Source organism: Scyliorhinus torazame, chromosome 13 (assembly GCF_047496885.1).
Source record: "Scyliorhinus torazame isolate Kashiwa2021f chromosome 13, sScyTor2.1, whole genome shotgun sequence".
NCBI classification, from domain to species: Eukaryota; Metazoa; Chordata; class Chondrichthyes; order Carcharhiniformes; family Scyliorhinidae; genus Scyliorhinus; species Scyliorhinus torazame.
The window spans coordinates 16,961,563-16,979,838 of NC_092719.1; the positions used below are offsets into that span (position 1 = coordinate 16,961,563).

The 18,276-nt window shown below is 51.2% G+C and overlaps 1 protein-coding gene across 4 annotated transcripts in view; it reads right to left on the bottom strand.

Moving 5' to 3' along the window:
• The window catches only part of plxna4 (plexin A4), a 776,634-nt gene that overhangs the window by 124,846 nt on the left and 633,512 nt on the right, over positions 1 to 18,276 (bottom strand). For all 4 annotated transcript variants that reach the window (XM_072471113.1, XM_072471112.1, XM_072471111.1 and 1 more), the window contains exons 18-21: positions 14,272 to 14,511; positions 13,162 to 13,308; positions 11,033 to 11,267; positions 1,094 to 1,236 (exon numbers count right to left, since the gene is read on the bottom strand). In XM_072471113.1, the coding sequence (XP_072327214.1) occupies positions 1,094 to 1,236; positions 11,033 to 11,267; positions 13,162 to 13,308; positions 14,272 to 14,511 (765 nt within the window). The remainder of the gene's footprint in view (positions 1 to 1,093; positions 1,237 to 11,032; positions 11,268 to 13,161; positions 13,309 to 14,271; positions 14,512 to 18,276) is intronic.

An 18,276-nucleotide genomic window follows, 5' to 3' on the forward strand; every position in this document is an offset into this window, starting at 1 on the left:
CTCTCATTTTGCTACATATAGGAGCTTGCTATGCACGAACCGGTTACCACATTTCCTACTGTTATGGGCCAGGGTTTAGAAACTCCAAAGTGTATTCTGAAGTTCACCTGACCTATAACTTTTATGTTGAATTTGGCTAGGTTGAGCTGCAGGTGTGATTCATCAGACTTCCTAGATTCTTTAATCAAAATAAGCTGTATTCTATGAATTTAGTTAACATATATATATATATATATATATATAAACACACAACAAGAATTGTTATTGATTGCAAACATAAAGACACCACACAGCTATAGTAATCTATGTATAACCCTTAATGAATTCCCCCTTAACTGTTCCAATTCAATAACAAAATCCAGTAAACCAAAAACCCATTTCAAGGGCTTGGCCCAGGACACTCTAATCTCACTTGAATGAGACTGGCTTCCTCGGATATTCTGATCCAGTCTCAACCAGCCGATTCAAACTCCTTCCGGAAAGCAAACTATATTTTTAAGTTACCAAAGCAGGTAGCCACAACCAAAGGTTTTTTTCTTACTGGAACAGGTATTTAAAATGAAAATAGAGAGAGACAGGCCAAAACACTTCTTTTCTATGTCTGAGCCCAAACTGAAACTGAAAAAAACCTCACAGCCACAGCCCAGCTCCACCCACAAAATGACATCACTGAAGCCATGAGATAAGACAAAAACCTTTCTTAAAGGGACATTCCCATGACAGTATTATCAGTGACTGCACTTCAAAAGTACTTCATTGACAGTAAAGCAGTTTGGGACACTCTGAGTTTGTGATAGACAGAAGAGAAATGGAAACCTTTCTTTTGAATCTCGTTCTCTCTTTTACTTTATCTCCGTCCCATTTCTCTTCCTCCTCATCGCTCTCCCTCCTGCCTCCTGCACTTCCCTCAATTCCCTTCTCCCCCCCCCCCCCTTTCATATTGCGAACCGTGGAAGATAGAAGGAGAATATTCCAGCTTGCCGTGCCTATCACAAGTAGAAATGCAAAGTGGGCCTAAGCCACATTCCAGCCTTTTCGGGAGCTCTGTCAGTCCAGAACTATCTGCCCATTCCTCATTCCAGAAACCTCTTACCTCCAACTCTCGGAGAACGGGATGGTCTTCGATTCCTGGGAAGAGAACTCGCATAGTGTAGGCCCGGTAATCTAGGAAGGGGATTCCTGTGCCGTCCAAATCGCTCGTCAGTTCATTGATATCCGTCTGAAGCTCTGCAAAGGCTGGCAAAGAAAAACATTGCAGAGTTAAAAGGGCTCGGCAAGAAACATAGGCAAGCCGATTAATTACACAGCCATTAGCAAAATGAACACCACAATGGAACACGCTGATAGGATAATGATGGCTTGTCTACTAAAAGTAAATAGAAATTATTATTTTATTTTAGACTCACCCGTCATGTTCCTACAGTCTGAGGCCTGTGCCAAAGATCATGAATATCAGGAGTCACAGCCTCTTGGTTCTATCCTATTACTTTTCAGCTGAGTGCAGGAACAGAAAGACCTGGGGGCTTAATGCACATTAAGCTTTGATGGTGTCAGGACAAGTTGATAAGCCTGGTCAATAAGAATTATGGGTTTTCTTGGCTTTATTGATGGAGGAATAGAGTACAAAACAAGAAGGTTATGACTATGCCTAAATCTGAAGGACAGCACCACCAACAGGGCAGCACTCCCTCAGTACCCCACTGCAGAGTGAATCAAGATCATGTGCTTAAGTCACTCTGTAGTGGGTCTCGAACCCAGAACCTTCCGACCTAGAGGTGAGTGTAACGTATGGATATCTTTCATAAAATCATAGAACGATAGAGCATAGATGGAGGCCATTCAGCCCCTTACCCCTGTGCCAGCTCTTCTTTGGCAGAGCTATCCATGTGGTTCAACTCGCCTAATCTTTCACCATAACGGTAAACCCGTCGAGTCTGCATTCAATTTCTTTTTGAAAGTTGTTATTGAATCTGCTTCCGCCACTATTTCCAGTCGTGCATTCCAAAAGCTTGTATGGCCCCAAAAATGTTTCTGATGTTGCCTCTAGTTTGTGTGCCAATCACCTTAAATCAATCTTTTCTTTTATTCATTTATGGGGTGTGGGCATCAACATCAGGGCCCATCCCTAATTACCTTTGAGAAGGTGGTGGTGAGCCGCCTTCTGGAACCGCTGCAATCCATTGTGGTGCAGGTACACCCACAGTGCTGTTAGGGAGGGAGTTCCAGGATTTTGACTCAGTGACAATGCAGGAATGATGACATATTTCCATGTCGGGGTGGTGAGTGACCTGGAGGGGAACTTGCAGGTGATGGTGTTCCCATGCATCTGCCTCTCTTGTCAGTCTAGATGATAATAATAATCTTTATTGTCACAAGTAGGCTTACATTAACACTGCAAAGAAGTTTCTGTGAAAAGCCCCTAGTCGCCACATTCCGGCGCCTGTTCGGTGCACAGAGGGAGAATTCAGAATGTCCAAATGACCTAACAGCACCTCTTTTGGGTCTTGTGGGAGGAAACAGGAGCACCCAGAGGAAACCCACGCAGACACGGGGGGGGGGAAACGTGCAGACTCCACACAGACAGCGACCCAAGCCGGGAATCGAGGCCGGGACCCTGGTGCAGTGAAGCCATAGTGCTGACCACTGTGCTACCGTGCTGCCCATGACTGCTATCAGGAAGGTGATGTTGAAGCAGCCTGGGTGAGTTGCTGCAATACATCTTGTAGATGGTACACGTGGCTGCCACTCTGAGTCTGTATGGAGGGAGTGAATATTGAAGGTGGTGGATGGGGTGACAATCAAGCGAGCTGTTTTGTCCTGGATGGTATGGGGCTTCTTGAGGACAGTTGGAGCTGCAGTCATCCAGGCATGGGGAGAATATTCCCTCACACTCCTTGCTTGTTTCCTGTAGATGGTGGACAGCCTATGGGCAGTCTGGAAGCGAGTGACTTGTCTCAAAATTCCCAGTCTGATCGGCTCTGCAACCACAATATTTCTTTTAAAAAATATAATTTTAGAGTACCCAATTCATTTTTTCCAATTAAGGGACAATTTAGCACGGCCAATCCACCTAGCCTGCACATCTTTTTTGGGTTGTGAGGGCGAAACCCACACAAACACGGGGAGAATGTGCAAACTCCACACGGACAGTGACCCAGAGCCGGGATCGAACCTGGGACCTCGGCGCCGTGAGGCAGCAGGGCTAACCCACTGCGCAACCACAATTTTTCTAAGGCTGGGCCAGTTCAGTTTCTGATCAACGACAATACCCGTGATGTTGAAAGTGGGAATTCAGCAATGGTAATATCACTGAATGTCAAGGGTCACTTTTGTTGGAAATTATCTTTCCCTGGCAATTGTGTGGCACAAATGTTACCCGCCACTTGGCAGCACCAAGCCTGAACGCTGTCCAGGTCTTGCTGCATATGGCCACGGACTGCGTCAGTATCTGAGGATTTGCAAATGTTAATGAACATTGTGCAGTCATCATTTCTAACCCTATGATGAAGAAAAAGTCATTGATGAAGACGCTGAAGATGGTCGGGCCTCGGACACCACCCTGAGGAACTCCTGCAGGATGTCCTGAGACTGAGATGATTGTCCTTAGTGCTAGTGGAAAGTTTTCCTCGATTCCCATTGTGGTAGTATGTATTGGGGGTCATGTGGGACTGGAAGCCCTAATGTCATTGGCTGACAGATCCCGGGTCCTGGTTGGCCGTTGACCTCAAGCTCCGCCCTGAAGGCGAAGTATAAGAAGCCGGTGTCTTCCCCCGCAGGCCAGTTTACTATCGAGCTGCTGGGGAACAGACACGCTTAATAAAGCCTCACCGACTTCACTATATTCGTCTCATGGAGTCTTTGTGCGCTACAATTTATTAAGCGTGCCTAAAAAGGACTATAGAGCTCAGGATCATTCCAGAATGCCTGAGGATCAGCCCCCACGCAGTGAATGCGGCAGCAGCCTTCAAACACTGGCAGACTTGCTTCGAGGCCTACCTCAGACCGACCACCGGCCGGGGTTCAGACGAACAAAAACTGCAGGTCCTGCACTCGAGGGTGAGCACGGAGATTTTCACCCTCATCGAAGACACCGACGATTTCCAGACGGCGTTCGCAGCACTGAGAAGTCTCTACGTTCGCCCAGTTAACCAAATCTACGCTCGCTACCAGCTCGCGACGAGACGGCAAGCTCCCGGAGAATCGATGGACGAGTTCTACACCGCGCTGCTGATTTTGGGACGAGCCTGCAGCTGCCCGTCGGTGAATGCAAACGAACACACGGACATGTTAATGCGCGACGCTTTTGTGGCAGGTATGCAATCCTCCCAAATCCGCCAAAGACTTCTAGAAAAAGAGTCGCTAGGACTCTCAGAGGCACGGGCCCTAGCAGCCTCCCTAGACGTGGCCGCGCGTAATACCCGCGCCTACGGCCCCGACCGCGCGGCAGGCCATTGGGCCCCGTACGTACCCGTCGCGGCAAACCCCCTACCCCCCCCTCCAGACACCCCACAGGCTTGCGCAGTCCAAACGCCGAGTCGCACCGGGGGCGCCCACTGTTATTTCTGCGGCCAGGCGAAACACCCCCGGCAGCGCTGTCCGGCCCGCGCAGCCATCTGCAAAAGCTGCGGGAAAAAGGGCCATTATGCAGTGGTGTGCCGATCCCGCGAGGTCGCCACCGTCCCGGGGCCACAGGGAGCCCTACAGGCAGTCTATGCGTCCCAACCCCCCCAGCGCCCCATGTACAACCCGCAGGCGCAGCCGCTCTGGGTCCCGACCACCGCGGTCCCGGGAGAACTGGGAGCCCTGCACGCCGCCTACGCTACCGCTTTGGGTCCCGGCCAACACTCTCCACGGAGAGGAGGGGGTTTTTCGCGTCCATAACGCCACCCTCACCCCCCGTCCCGCGCCCCACGCCTGACCCGCCGGCGCCACCTACTTGGACCCCGAGCACCGCTGTCCCCGGTGAGGGAGCTCCTCGCGCTCCCTGCGCTCGCAGCCCCACGCCTGACCCGCCGGCGCCACCTACTTGGACCCCGACCACCGCTGTCCCCGGTGAGGGAGCTCCTCGCGCTCCCTGCGCTCGCAGCCCCACGCCTGACCCGCCGGCGCCGCCGACTTGGGCCCCGACCACCGCTGTCCCCGGTGAGGGAGCTCCGCGCGGTCCTAGCGCTCGCGGTCCTAGCGCTCGCGGTGAGGGAGCTCCGCGCGGTCCTAGCGCTCCCGGTCCTAGCGCTCCCCAGACCCCCCAGCACACCATGTGCGACCTGCAGACGCCGCCATTTTGGGTCCCGACCACCACGAGGGGAGGAGGGGCGCCGTTGTGCGACCCGCAGACGCCGCCATTTTGGGTCCCGACCACCACGAGGGGAGGAGGGGCGCCGCCACCTTGGACCGCCCCCGACCTGTACGACGCATGGGGGCGGCCATTTTGTCCACCCCCGCCGCCATCTTGTGACCCCCCAGCCACGTGCAATGTATGGGGCGGCCATTTTGTCCATCCCCGACGCCATCTTGGACGGCAACAACGGACCCCACCCCACTACTACAACCACGGCTCGCTTCGGTTACGCTCGATCAGGCTCGGCCCCGGACACTCCAGACGACGACGACAACGGTCCTAATTAACGGCCACGAGACGCCATGCCTAGTCGACTCCGGGAGCACGGAAAGCTTTATACACCCCGACACGGTAAGACGCTGTTCCTTGACCACCTCTCCCAGCGCACAAAAGATTTGCCTAGCTGCAGGATCCCACTCCGTACAGATCCAGGGATTCTGCATAGTTACCCTAACAGTGCAGGGGAGGGAGTTCAGAAACTACAAACTTAACGTCCTTCCCCAACTCTGTGCCCCCACCTTGCTGGGATTAGATTTCCAATGTAATCTACAGAGCCTTACGTTTAAATTCGCCGGCCCCATACCCCCACTCACTATCTGCGGCCTCGCTACCCTCAAGGTGCAACCCCCGTCCTTGTTTGCGAACCTCACCCCGGATTGCAAACCCGTCGCCACTAGGAGCAGACGGTACAGCGCCCAGGACCGGACCTTCATTCGGTCCGAAGTCCAGCGGCTACTAAAGGAGGGCATAATCCAGGCCAGCAATAGTCCCTGGATGGCGCAGGTGGTAGTAGTGAAGACAGGGGAGAAACAAAGGATGGTCATTGACTATAGCCAGACCATCAACAGGTACACACAACTAGACGCGTACCCTCTCCCCCGCATATCCGACATGGTCAATCGGATTGCCCAGTATAAAGTCTTCTCCACCGTGGACCTCAAGTCCGCCTACCATCAGCTCCCCATCCGCCCAAGTGACCGCAAGTACACAGCCTTCGAGGCAGACGGGCGATTATACCATTTCCTACGGGTCCCTTTTGGCGTCACAAACGGGGTCTCGGTCTTCCAACGGGAGATGGACCGGATGGTTGATCAACATGGGTTACGGGCCACGTTCCCGTATCTCGACAATGTAACCATCTGCGGCCACGATCAGCAGGACCACGACGCCAACCTCCAAAAATTCCTCCAGACCGCCAAAGCCTTGAACCTCACGTACAACGAGGACAAGTGCGTTTTTAGCACCGACCGGCTAGCCATTCTGGGCTACATAGTACGCAATGGGATAATAGGCCCCGACCCCGAACGTATGCGCGCACTCATGGAATTTCCCCTCCCGCACTGCCCAAAAGCCCTGAAACGCTGCCTGGGGTTCTTTTCGTACTACGCCCAGTGGGTCCCCCAGTACGCAGACAAGGCCCGCCCCCTAATACAGACCACGACCTTCCCTCTGTCGACAGAGGCTTGCCAGGCCTTCAGCCGCATCAAAGCGGACATCGCAAAGGCCACGATGCGCGCCATCGACGAGTCCCTCCCCTTCCAGGTCGAGAGCGACGCCTCCGACGTAGCTCTAGCGGCCACCCTTAACCAAGCGGGCAGACCCGTGGCCTTTTTCTCCCGAACCCTCCACGCCTCAGAAATCCGCCACTCCTCAGTGGAAAAGGAAGCCCAAGCCATAGTGGAAGCTGTGCGACATTGGAGGCATTACCTGGCCGGCAGGAAATTCACTCTCCTCACTGACCAACGGTCGGTAGCTTTCATGTTCGATAATGCACAGCTAGGCAAAATTAAAAATGACAAGATCTTAAGGTGGAGGATCGAGCTCTCCACCTTCAACTATGAGATCTTGTACCGGCCCGGAAAGCTGAACGAGCCGTCCGATGCCCTATCCCGTGGCACATGTGCCAACGCACAAATTGACCGCCTCCAAACCCTCCACGAGGACCTCTGCCACCCGGGGGTCACTCGGTTTTACCACTTCATCAAGTCCCGCAATCTCCCATACTCTTTAGAAGAGGTCCGTACAGTCACAAGGGACTGCCACATCTGCGCGGAATGCAAGCCGCATTTTTTCAGGCCAGATGGAGCGCACCTGATTAAGGCTTCCCGCCCCTTTGAACGCCTCAGTCTCGATTTCAAAGGGCCCCTCCCCTCCACCGACCGCAACGCATATTTTCTTAATGTAGTGGACGGATACTCCCGCTTCCCTTTTGCCATTCCCTGCTCCGACATGACCGCGGCTACAGTCATTAAAGCCCTGAACAGCATCTTCACACTGTTCGGTTACCCCGCATACGTCCACAGCGACAGGGGGTCCTCTTTCATGAGTGACGAGCTGCGCCAGTTCCTGCTCAGCAAGGGCACAGCCTCAAGCAGGACGACCAGCTACAACCCCCGGGGGAACGGGCAAGTAGAAAGGGAAAACGGCACGGTCTGGAAGGCCGTCCTACTGGCCCTACGGTCCAGGGATCTCCCAGTTTCACGGTGGCAGGAGGTCCTCCCGGACGCTCTCCATTCCATCCGGTCGTTATTATGTACAAGCACTAATCAAACGCCCCACGAGCGTCTCCTTGTCTTCCCTAGGAGGTCCTCCTCTGGAACGTCGCTGCCGACCTGGCTGGCGGCCCCAGGACCCATCCTGCTCCGAAAGCATGTGCGGGCACATAAGGCGGACCCGTTGGTCGAAAGGGTTCACCTCCTCCACGCAAACCCCCAGTACGCCTACGTGGAGTACCCCGACGGCCGACAGGACACGGTCTCCCTGCGGGATCTGGCGCCCGCCGGCACCACGCACACCCCCCCGACACCATCAACCCAACCGCCCCCCTTCCTGCCACCGCCGCACCCCGCGACCGCCCCCTTCCCAGGAGGATCAGTCCCCCTCCCCTTTGCACCGACAGCTGAAACCGTACGGCTCCTGGAGGCGACAACACTGGTACAAGCACCACCACCACCGCCGGGGCCGAGGCGATCGACACGGACGACCAGACCGCCCGACCGACTCGTGGCGTCGATGTAAAACAAAGATGGACTGTTCAAAGAACATTTTGTTTTTTTCCTATACCCTCTGTAAATAGTTGCAACAGGACGAAACTGTACTACCATGTGAATGTTCTATCCTCCCAGGACCAGCCCTGTAAACCCTTACCACCATATGAAGCATCACCCCGCCGGGTTCATTTTTGACAAGGGGTGAATGTGGTAGTATGTATTGGGGGTCATGTGGGACTGGAAGCCCTAATGTCATTGGCTGACAGATCCCGCGTCCTGGTTGGCCGTTGACCTCAAGCTCCGCCCTGAAGGCGAAGTATAAGAAGCCGGTGTCTTCCCCCGCAGGCCAGTTTACTATCGAGCTGCTGGGGAACAGACACGCTTAATAAAGCCTCATCGACTTCACTCTATTCGTCTCATGGAGTCTTTGTGCGCTACACCCATTAATTTCAGTTTGGCCAGGGCTCCTTGATGCTACACTTGGTCAATTATGGCTTTGATTTCACAAGCAGAGGCTCTTACCTCCCCTCTGGAATTCAGATCCGTTGCCCATGTTTGGACCAAGGCTGCAGTGAGGTCAGGAGCTGAGCAGCCCTGGCAGAACCCAAACTGCGCGACAATAAGCAAGTTATTGCTGAATCAGAGCCACTTGATAGGACTGTCGTCAGCACCATCAATTTGCTGATGATTGAGGGTAGACTGATGGGGTGATATTTGTCCTATTTTCTGTGCACAGTACATACCTCGGCACTTTTCCACATTGCCGGGTGGATGCCAGTGTTGTAGCTGTACTAGAACTGTTTGGCTAGGGCTGTAGCTAATTCTAGAGCACAAGTCTGCAGTACTATTGCCAGGATGCAGTCAGGGCCAAGAGCCTGAGCAGCATGCAGTGCCTTCAGCCGTTACTTGATATCAAGTGGAGTGAATTGGATTGGCCAAAGACTGGCATCTGTGGTGCTGGGGACCTCTGGTGGAGGCCGAGATGGATCCTTTGTCCTTTTGTCACTGACCACTCAGTTTACAGAGACAGATCATCCTCATCTCCTTATCAAAATTCTTCATAATTCTGAACATTTCTGCCAAATTTCCCCTTAACCTTCTCTGCTGCAAGGAGAAAAATCCCAGCCTCTCCAAGAACTAAAGTCCCTCATTGCCAGCACCATTCTATTAAGTATCTTCTGCATCCTCTCTACTCACTAACATCCCTCCTGAGGTCCAGGTTCTCAGAATTAAACATAATAGTCCAGCTGAGTCCTAACGAGAGGTTTGCAGGGATTCAGCATGACATCCTTGCACTTACATTCTATGCTTCCAAGAATAAAGGATCCTGTATGTTTTTAACGGCTTTCTCAACTTTCAATGGTTTGTGCACGCACACTCCCAGGTCTGTTCCCACACCCTATTAAAATAACGCCACAGTCTATTTTGCCCCTCCCCATTCTTCTACCAAAGCGCATCACTTTGGGGACGATTCTCCGAAATGGAGACCAAGTGTTCGCGCCGTCACGTTTCACGATGGCGCGAAACGGGCCCGGGCACGACCGATTCTGTCCCCCGCAGGAGGCCAGCACGGCGCTGGAGCGGTTCATGCCGCTCCAGCCTCCCTTCTCGGTGCCAAATGGGCGCCGCGCCAACCCGCGCATGCGTGGGGGACTTATTCAGTGCGCCGGCCCCGACTCAACATGGCGTCGGGTGTTCAGGGGCCGGCCGCGCAACAAATGAAGGCCCGGGGGGGCGGTCCGCTGATCGGTGGGCCCCGATCGCGGGCCAGGCCCCATCGGAGGCCCCCACCCCCCCGGTGAAGGATCGCTTTTCCCCGCCCCACCCTTCGCGCAGAGTTCCCGCCGGCAGTGACCAGGGGTGAACAGTGGCGGCGTGACTCTGTCGTATCCACGCGGCCGCTCGGCCCGTCTGGGCCGGAGAATCGGCAGCCCCGCCGATTCCAGCAGCCCGTGGCCGGCGGCGCGTCAAATGCGCCGGCGCAAATGGCGCCGTTTCTCCGCACCTCGGAGAATCGCGCGCCGGCGTCTGAGCGTCGTGACGCGGTTGCGCCGATTCTCCGGCCTGGCGCAGGCCTCGGAGAATCGCCCTCTTTATCCTCCTCTGTGTTAACTTTAATCGGCCTGAACCTGCCCAGTCCACCAGTCTATGTCCTCGAGGTCTTTTACTCTTCACCTCACTGTTTATTACATTTGCTTTGTATCATCTGCAGACTTTGAAATTCTGCTTTTTGTAATCAAGTCCAGGTTATTAATATGTATCAAAATGAGCAATGGTCCTAATTCCGACCTCTAGGGAACACAGCTGGATGTTTCCTTGTAATAAATTATCTTTTTCCTCATTCTGAGTTTTTAATAACATTTAAAGGAGTTATTTTTGTTGTTAGTTTACAGGTAGCCATGTAATGTCGGAATGTGCCTTCTACCAAGAACAAGCCACATTGATTCTATTCTTAAGGACACAGAAAGAGTCTAAAGTTAAGAAAATGGCACAATTTGTTTTTAAAATTTTTCCAATTAAGGGGCAATTTAGCGTGGCCAATCCACCTACCCCGCTCGTCTTTGTGGGGGTGAGACCATGCAGACACGGGGAGAATGTGCAAACTCCACACGGACAGTGACCGGGATCGACCCCGAAACCTCAGCGCCGTGAGGCAGCAGTGCTGACCACTGCGCCCCCCCACCCCTAAAACAGCACAAGTTACCTTCTTTACATTCCAGGGCTACCCGTGACTCCAGGTTGTCCATCTGCATCTGTAGTCTCTTCAGGGTTAAGTCACTCTCCCGGGATTTCCTCTTGTAGGCGATCAGCACCACAATGATGAAGATAATGAGGAGTCCTCCGGCCGCTCCGATGCTGATTATGGCTGGGAAGCTCAGTGGGCTGTCTGGGAAGATGTGCACGGTGCCGGGTGAGTATTCCATGCCTCCAACCTTTGCCTGAAAGGCAGGAAGTCAGTTCATTAGTTTGAACACAGGTTGGCAAGGCATCGCGAGGAGAATAACTGTGGTGGGATGGAGCAAAGCAAAGGTGTGTACAACAAGTGCCAGCGATTCCCTAATAACTAAATGGATCAACAGACAGAGGGTATGACAGCTGGATAATGGAAGTACAGGTATATTAAGCAAAAAAAAAACGGATCCACAGACAAACGCCAGAAAATTAAAAGCGCTTTTCGATGTTAAACCTTTTGGGGGACATAGCACACAATAAACCAAATTTCGGTCTGCTGCAGCCCCACTCAATCAGTGTGTGAAACTAATAAAACCCTGCTGTGGCTAATATCATTCCTTGAATTATTCCATTTTATAAATAATTAGCATTGAATGTATTTATCATATTATATTGCTGTAAAAATGTTGCCATTAACGTCCTGTAATTGATGGCATTTAACCTCGGGGTCCGTCAGTAAAAATAAATCTAACCACTTTGTCTCTGGCAGTTTATCTGACCATCAATCACTGTATCCAACCGTGTACGAGTGGGTGAACCGCCTAGATCTTTCTGTCTGGCTGCATGATCGTTTTCTGGGTCTCTCCATCTGACTATATTGCTACCTCTGGAGAATTTCCACCAGAGAAACAGGCCATTCGGCCCAACTCAGCCATGCTATCTTTCATGCTCCATGCAGGCCCTCCTCCCCATCCTATCTCGCCTTACCCTATCACTGTCTCCCTTCTATCCCTTTCTCTTTCGCGTGCCTAGAACGTTCCCAGAAATGCACCTATTCCATTCACCTCAACCACCCTCTACAGGACAGCAGTGGCCATGCGTTCCGTATTCTAACCGCACTCGTGAGCAAGACATTTCTCTTGAATTTTCTGTTGGATTTATTGGTGCCTATATTTCTGTCCTCTAGTTTTGTCTGCCCCACAAGAAGAAACACTTTCTCAACATTCTGTTCTATTGGAGAAGAAAATAAGTTTCTGAGCAGACCGTCCCCCCGCCCTCCCCATTTCTGCCATTGTGTCTCCTCATCAGACACCACTAAGCTCAGCATCCCCCCCCCCCCCATTATTTTGATAAGGTGGCTTTGATGAACAACGCTGGTTAAATCAAAGACTTCATCTGCATTGTGGACGCTCCTTGCTTGGCAGATAAAGCACCAACAGCCAGCTGGACCACACCCGGTGGACAACCTGGAGACTGGTCCACAGGGTTTGAAGAGAGGAAGGTTTCAGGAGTCGAGCAACGGAAACCCTCCTTCCCTTGCCCTACCACCACACGCCTTCCCCACCCCATCTCGCTTTAAAGGTAGTAAAGGTGCGTAGGTTAAAATCTCACAGCACATTTTAAAAAGAATGTTGTTGACAGGTTTCTCATCACCTCTATCGAAGGTGTCACCTGGGAGCAGCTCTTATGGTATTTTACCCATGTATTGATTGATTGATTGTCATATGTACCTACGCGCTACATTCTGGGGGACTTCACCATCAAGCCTGGCTCAATATTATCAAGCACTGATTCCCAAAGATATCACTGGATATCAGTCAGAAGCCGGAAACTTTGGCTAACATTCCCTGGCACATCCCAACACCATCCATCTCCTCCATCCAGCTCTGGAACACAGAGCCCATGTGGACTGTTCCTTGGCTCCCCTGATTCTGCTGAGGAATCAGATCTGGGGGCTGCTAGCTCTGTAAGATACAACTATTCAACCTGGTGGCCTTCATAACAGCTACGGATCTTAGAACAGACACATAGGCTGAAATGGCACTAATGATTGGAATACGGCAGAACAGGAAATGTTGATATCGCGATCGCAAGATGTGGCACATGAAAAACCACCTAAACGATAAGATTCCGTCGACGCCGGTATACACCCGTACTCACCAGGACTCTGTGCCGTCCGGTAAGATTTGGAGACTCACAAAGGAGCTGAGTGTCCGACACTGTAACAGTGCATGGCTTCTCCCCAATCAGCAGCGTGTAATTCAGCTTCATGTGACCAGCGGCAATGGAAGGGATGAGGTTCCGACCCTGTGATTTGAATAAAACAGAAAACCACGGGTTTGGCAAAGACCACCACGGAGGGAGGAGGTTCAAACCCGCTGAGATATACAATCTGTCATTTTAGTGGCCTCCTTGCACTGAAATCGAGGCTCGGCGCCTCAGCAGCCGACTGGACTGAGCGTAATGGAGGCCGTGCCACACAGTTTCCGCTCCCAGGTACCTCCCTCAGCATCTCCTTCCTCCGAGCTGGGCAGTAATGTGGGAGAGGATGCAATGCTTCCATATTACAGCACAGTGAGGGTACAGAACAGAATCCTCGTCTTCTTAAAAAAAAATTATAATAATCGCTTATTGTCACAAGTTACTGTGAAAAGCCCCTAGTCGCCACATTCCGGCGCCTGTTCGGGGAGGCCGGTACGGGAATTGAACCCCCGCTGCTGTCATTGTTCTGCATTACAAGCCAGCTATTTAGCCCACTGTGCTAAACCAGCCCCTCTTGTCCCTCTACATTCAACACTACTGCCGCTCTAAACCAGGTTTTTACATCATAGTGGTCATGTCACTGGACTCGTGATCCAGAGGCCTGGAATGGTTCTCCACAGTTACAGGTTCAACTCCCACCATGGCAGCAGGAGGGAATTCACATTCAAGTAATTAATAAATCCAGAATTAACTGCCATTATCATTAATAGTGATCGGGAAACTTTTGGATTGTCCTCAAAGTCCATCTGGTTCACTGATGTCCTTCAGAGGTTGAAGAGAAGGATATTACCCAGACTGTGTTACATGTGACTCCAGGCCCATAGCTGACTGCTAACTGACCTCTGGCCTTGCAAGCCAATCGCTACATAAAAATAGCACAATGGGTGTTCCTGCGCCCGACGGACTGCAACCGTTAAAGGCCGTAGCGCACCGCTACTTTTGGGTTGGGCAATAAATGCTGGCGCCCACCTCCCATGAAGGAATTTTAAAAAACTAGACCTTTCTTACCTTCAGGATAATGGGAGACCCGGGTTTCAGTTCCAAAACCCCCGAGGTACTCAGGGGTTCGAACACAGGGTTGGGGTAATAGATGAAGTTTGTGTTATTGTAGATCAGCAACGTCTGCACGTTGTCCAAGATAAATCCAAACTCGTCGGGGCGCTCTGTGTGATCCGGCTGCTGGTTCTGACCGATACCAAGGGATGGGGCCTGACAGATCATAGTGGTCGAATTGTGTACCTTGCACGTCTGGCAAAAAAGAAAACATAAGGACATGTTATTACTTGCACCTTAATGTTTGCCCTCCTTCCATTAGGTCGTAATCGGAATTCCCTGGGGGATTCGCAATTCCTCAGTGACTGCGTTGTGGCAGAGAGTTTTTGTTTAGATAAAATGACAGACAAAAGATGAGGGGCGGGATTCTCCATCCCGGGATGCACGGGATGTGTTCCCCGAAGGGACGGAGATTCGGGCGTCAGGTGAAACCCCAATGTTTAGAAACATTTAACATCAAAGAGAGGGAAGTGCAGTGACATCACACACACAAGTGATTGGAATGCACTTAGCTCTCTTTGATGTGGTCAACGTTTACAAACATTGGGGTTTCACCAATGAGGCCACTGAACCATGAAGGGATATGAATGAATCAAACCTGCAGGTTTGTAGAAGTTGTCAATCACAGAGCACTATTAGAAAGCTATGAATGGCTTGCAGCTAATGGATCTGTGGGAACCAGATGTAGGCACAGTTGCGCTCCTTCGAGGAATGGACACGTGGAGCTGTAAGGTAAGTGTTACAGCTGTATTTCCTCTCACTGCCCATGTCTAGACAGATGTCTAGCTTCCAGACAGGGGTCTCTTTCCTGGGGGGGGTCTCTGTGGAGGGGCATGGGTGGGGGGTCCCTTTAACAAGGGAGTCTCTGTGGGGTGTCCCGGTGTTACAGGGCTTCTTGGTTTGCGGTATTCCCTATCACAAGGGTCTCTGTGAGGGGTTTCCCTATAACAGGAGTCCCTGTGAAGAGTCTCCCAATCACAGGAGTCCCTATCCCGCACTGCTGCCAGATCCACCCATAGAATACACATCACAAGTTCATTACACATCTCAACCACTCTCATTATTGCTGAGACATCCATTTTTAAAATCGCATGGAAATCTCATCCCACAGGGCTGAGGGAGCTATCAACAAGGACCCTCCATTCAGTGGGAATCTCCGTAGGCTGCGATGAGGGTGTGATCGTTCCGCTGTGGAACTTAATCTTTGCCACGTCTCTCACTGTGTGAGTAAGGAGAGCCGCATCAAAGATATTATGCCTTTCGGAATTAAACTTCATATCAATTCTGACAGATTACAACGTAAAACAATGATTAATCCATATACAACGTGGAATTGACCAGGGCCCCGCAATAGGATACTTCAAGAAATTCTACGGAGCGTACAACATTAATCCATAAATATTCGAAGCTGTGGCAAGCAGGCCCCAAAGAGTTCATTATATTTGATTTGTTATTTATGTATGTGTTTGTTATTCTCCTGTGAGGCTCATTAAGGCAGTGATGTCACTGCGTGAGAGGACACTGTGCAAGTGGACAGATTCTCTCCCAGCCCCTTAGCTTGCTGCACTGTCAGAGGTGGGTTTTTTTTTTGGATGAGATGTTGAAACAAGGCCTCTGTCTACCTCTATGAAGGTGGGCCTAAAGGTTCCTATGGCCTCTATTCCAAAGCAAAGAGGAGTTCTCCCCAGTTTCCTGGCCAATATTTATCCCTCAACTGCTGTGAATTGAGGGCATGATGGCAGCGCTACCTCACAGCGCCAGGGACCCGGATTTAATTCCAGCCTCGGGTGACTGCCTGTGTGGAGTTTGCACTTTCTCCCTGTGTCTGCATGAGTTTCCTCCGGGTGCTCTGGTTTCCTCCCACAGTCCCTAGATAAGCAGTTTAGGTGGATCGGCCATGCTAGATTGTCCCTTCGTGTTCAGGGATGTGCAGGTTAGGTGGGGTTACGGGGAAAGGGCAGGGGAGTGGGCCTAGTTAGGGTGATCTTTCGGAGGGTTGGTGCAGACTCGATGGGCTGAATGGCCTCCTTCTGCACTGTAGGGATTCTATGATTCTGTGTCTCAAAAAAAAAGATAATCTGGTCATTCCCACATTTCCCTTTGTGGGAGCTTGCTGTTAACAAATTGCCTGCCGCGTTCCTGACTTTACATCAGGGACTACAAGCCAAACGTAATGCAGTGTCTGCAAAGCATTTTCAGTTGTCCTGAGATAATGGGTGCTACATAAATGCAAGTCTTTCTTGCTTTCCACAGTGTGGAAGTCGACTGGGATCAGATCTGGATGTGACTTGGTGGGATGGTATCGATATACACCCGACAGGCTCACGTACCTCATAATGCACTGAATGAAAATATCATCAATCACTCATGAATAACAGAGACCAGAAAAGCTCTGGTTGCTGCTTCCGAGTGTGGGCAATGAGTGAGGGCAGAGATGGACTTTGGTATAATAATTATTTACAGTTGAAGAGTCTGTGGTATTATCATAACTATAAGAACTGCAAGGGTTAATGAAATATCGAGAGTAGCCACTAGATACAAGTATATACGGCATTGATGCTAAGCCTTGGGGGGAGAAAGAGGAGTCCAGGAGTAAGCTAGAGACAGAGAGGAGTATTGATAGTAAGAGCAGATCATAGTTTAAAACAGTATTAAGATTAGTTGTAGATGAGTGTAGTTTATGTGTAACAATCAACTGCGTATTATTAAGAAGTCGAATCCAAATTAGTAGTGTTAATGAATTTATAGCTTTGTTGAAGTTCAAGCAATTAAGGGGCAATTTAGTGTGTTCAATCCACCCATCTGCACAACTTTGGGTTGTGGGGGCGAAACCCACTCAAACACGGGGAGAATGTGCAAACTCCACACGGACAGTGACCCAGAGCCGGGATCGAACCTGGGACCTCGGCGCTGTGAGGCAACAGGGCTAACCCACTGCGCCTCTGTGCTGCCCAAGTTCAAGCTATTTTGTTGTCTTTGTGAGCACTACGCCAACCATCCTGAATGAAGCAACACAAAGATCACCACAGAGTCTGTTGATGATGCTCAATGTCGTGGGGGAAGTGGGTGAGGGGGGTGTTTGGCGTGGTCAGGGCCTAGAAGAGGGGGTGCACAAGGTGAAAAATATCTGGGCCCGGGAGCAGTGTTTATCATCACAGATGGAGTTCTTGTCTTCAATTCCACTGACTGGTGCTGCTTCTGAGCTTTGGGCAACTTAGTCGTTCTGCTTTGTTTCCACAAACCAGTTGGAAAAATACAAAGCTGATCGATGGTCAGAAATACCGTTAAATAATAGATTATAAGCGCTCTGAACTTGCCCTGGATGTCGGGAGGGTCGATTAGAGAGGTAAATAACTTTATCCATAAAATCCCTACAGTGCAAAAGGAGGCCACTTGGCCCATAGAGTCTTCACCGGCCCCTCAACTGAACACTCTACCTAGGCCCAATCCCCTGCCCTATCTCCGTAACCCCACCGAACATGCATATCTTTGGACATTAAGGGACTATTTCACCATGGCCAATCCACCGAACCTGCACATCTTTGAAATGTGGGAGGAAACCGGAGCACCCGGAGGAAATCCACGCAGGCACGGGGAGAATGTGAAAACTCCACACAGCTACCCAGGGCCGGATTGAACCCAGGTCCCTAGCGATGTGAGGCAGCAGTGCTAACCACAGAGCCGCCCAATCGGGAGAGTAAATTTGGCAGGGAGTCAATCTTGCCCCTCGCCCGAGGTGTGGTGATCCTCAGGTTCAATCACCACTAGTCAGCTCTCCCCCTCAAAGGGTGAAGCAGCAATGGTCATGGTGACTTTACCTTTAAAAGGAAACATCCGCCCCTCCTGGGCGAGTTAGGATAAAATCAGATTCTCCCTATCTCTTGGCTTAAAGTTTACATCTTGCTTAAAACTTGAACACAAACGAAAGCTGTAACTGGCGTGTATCAGCTGGTGGTGTCT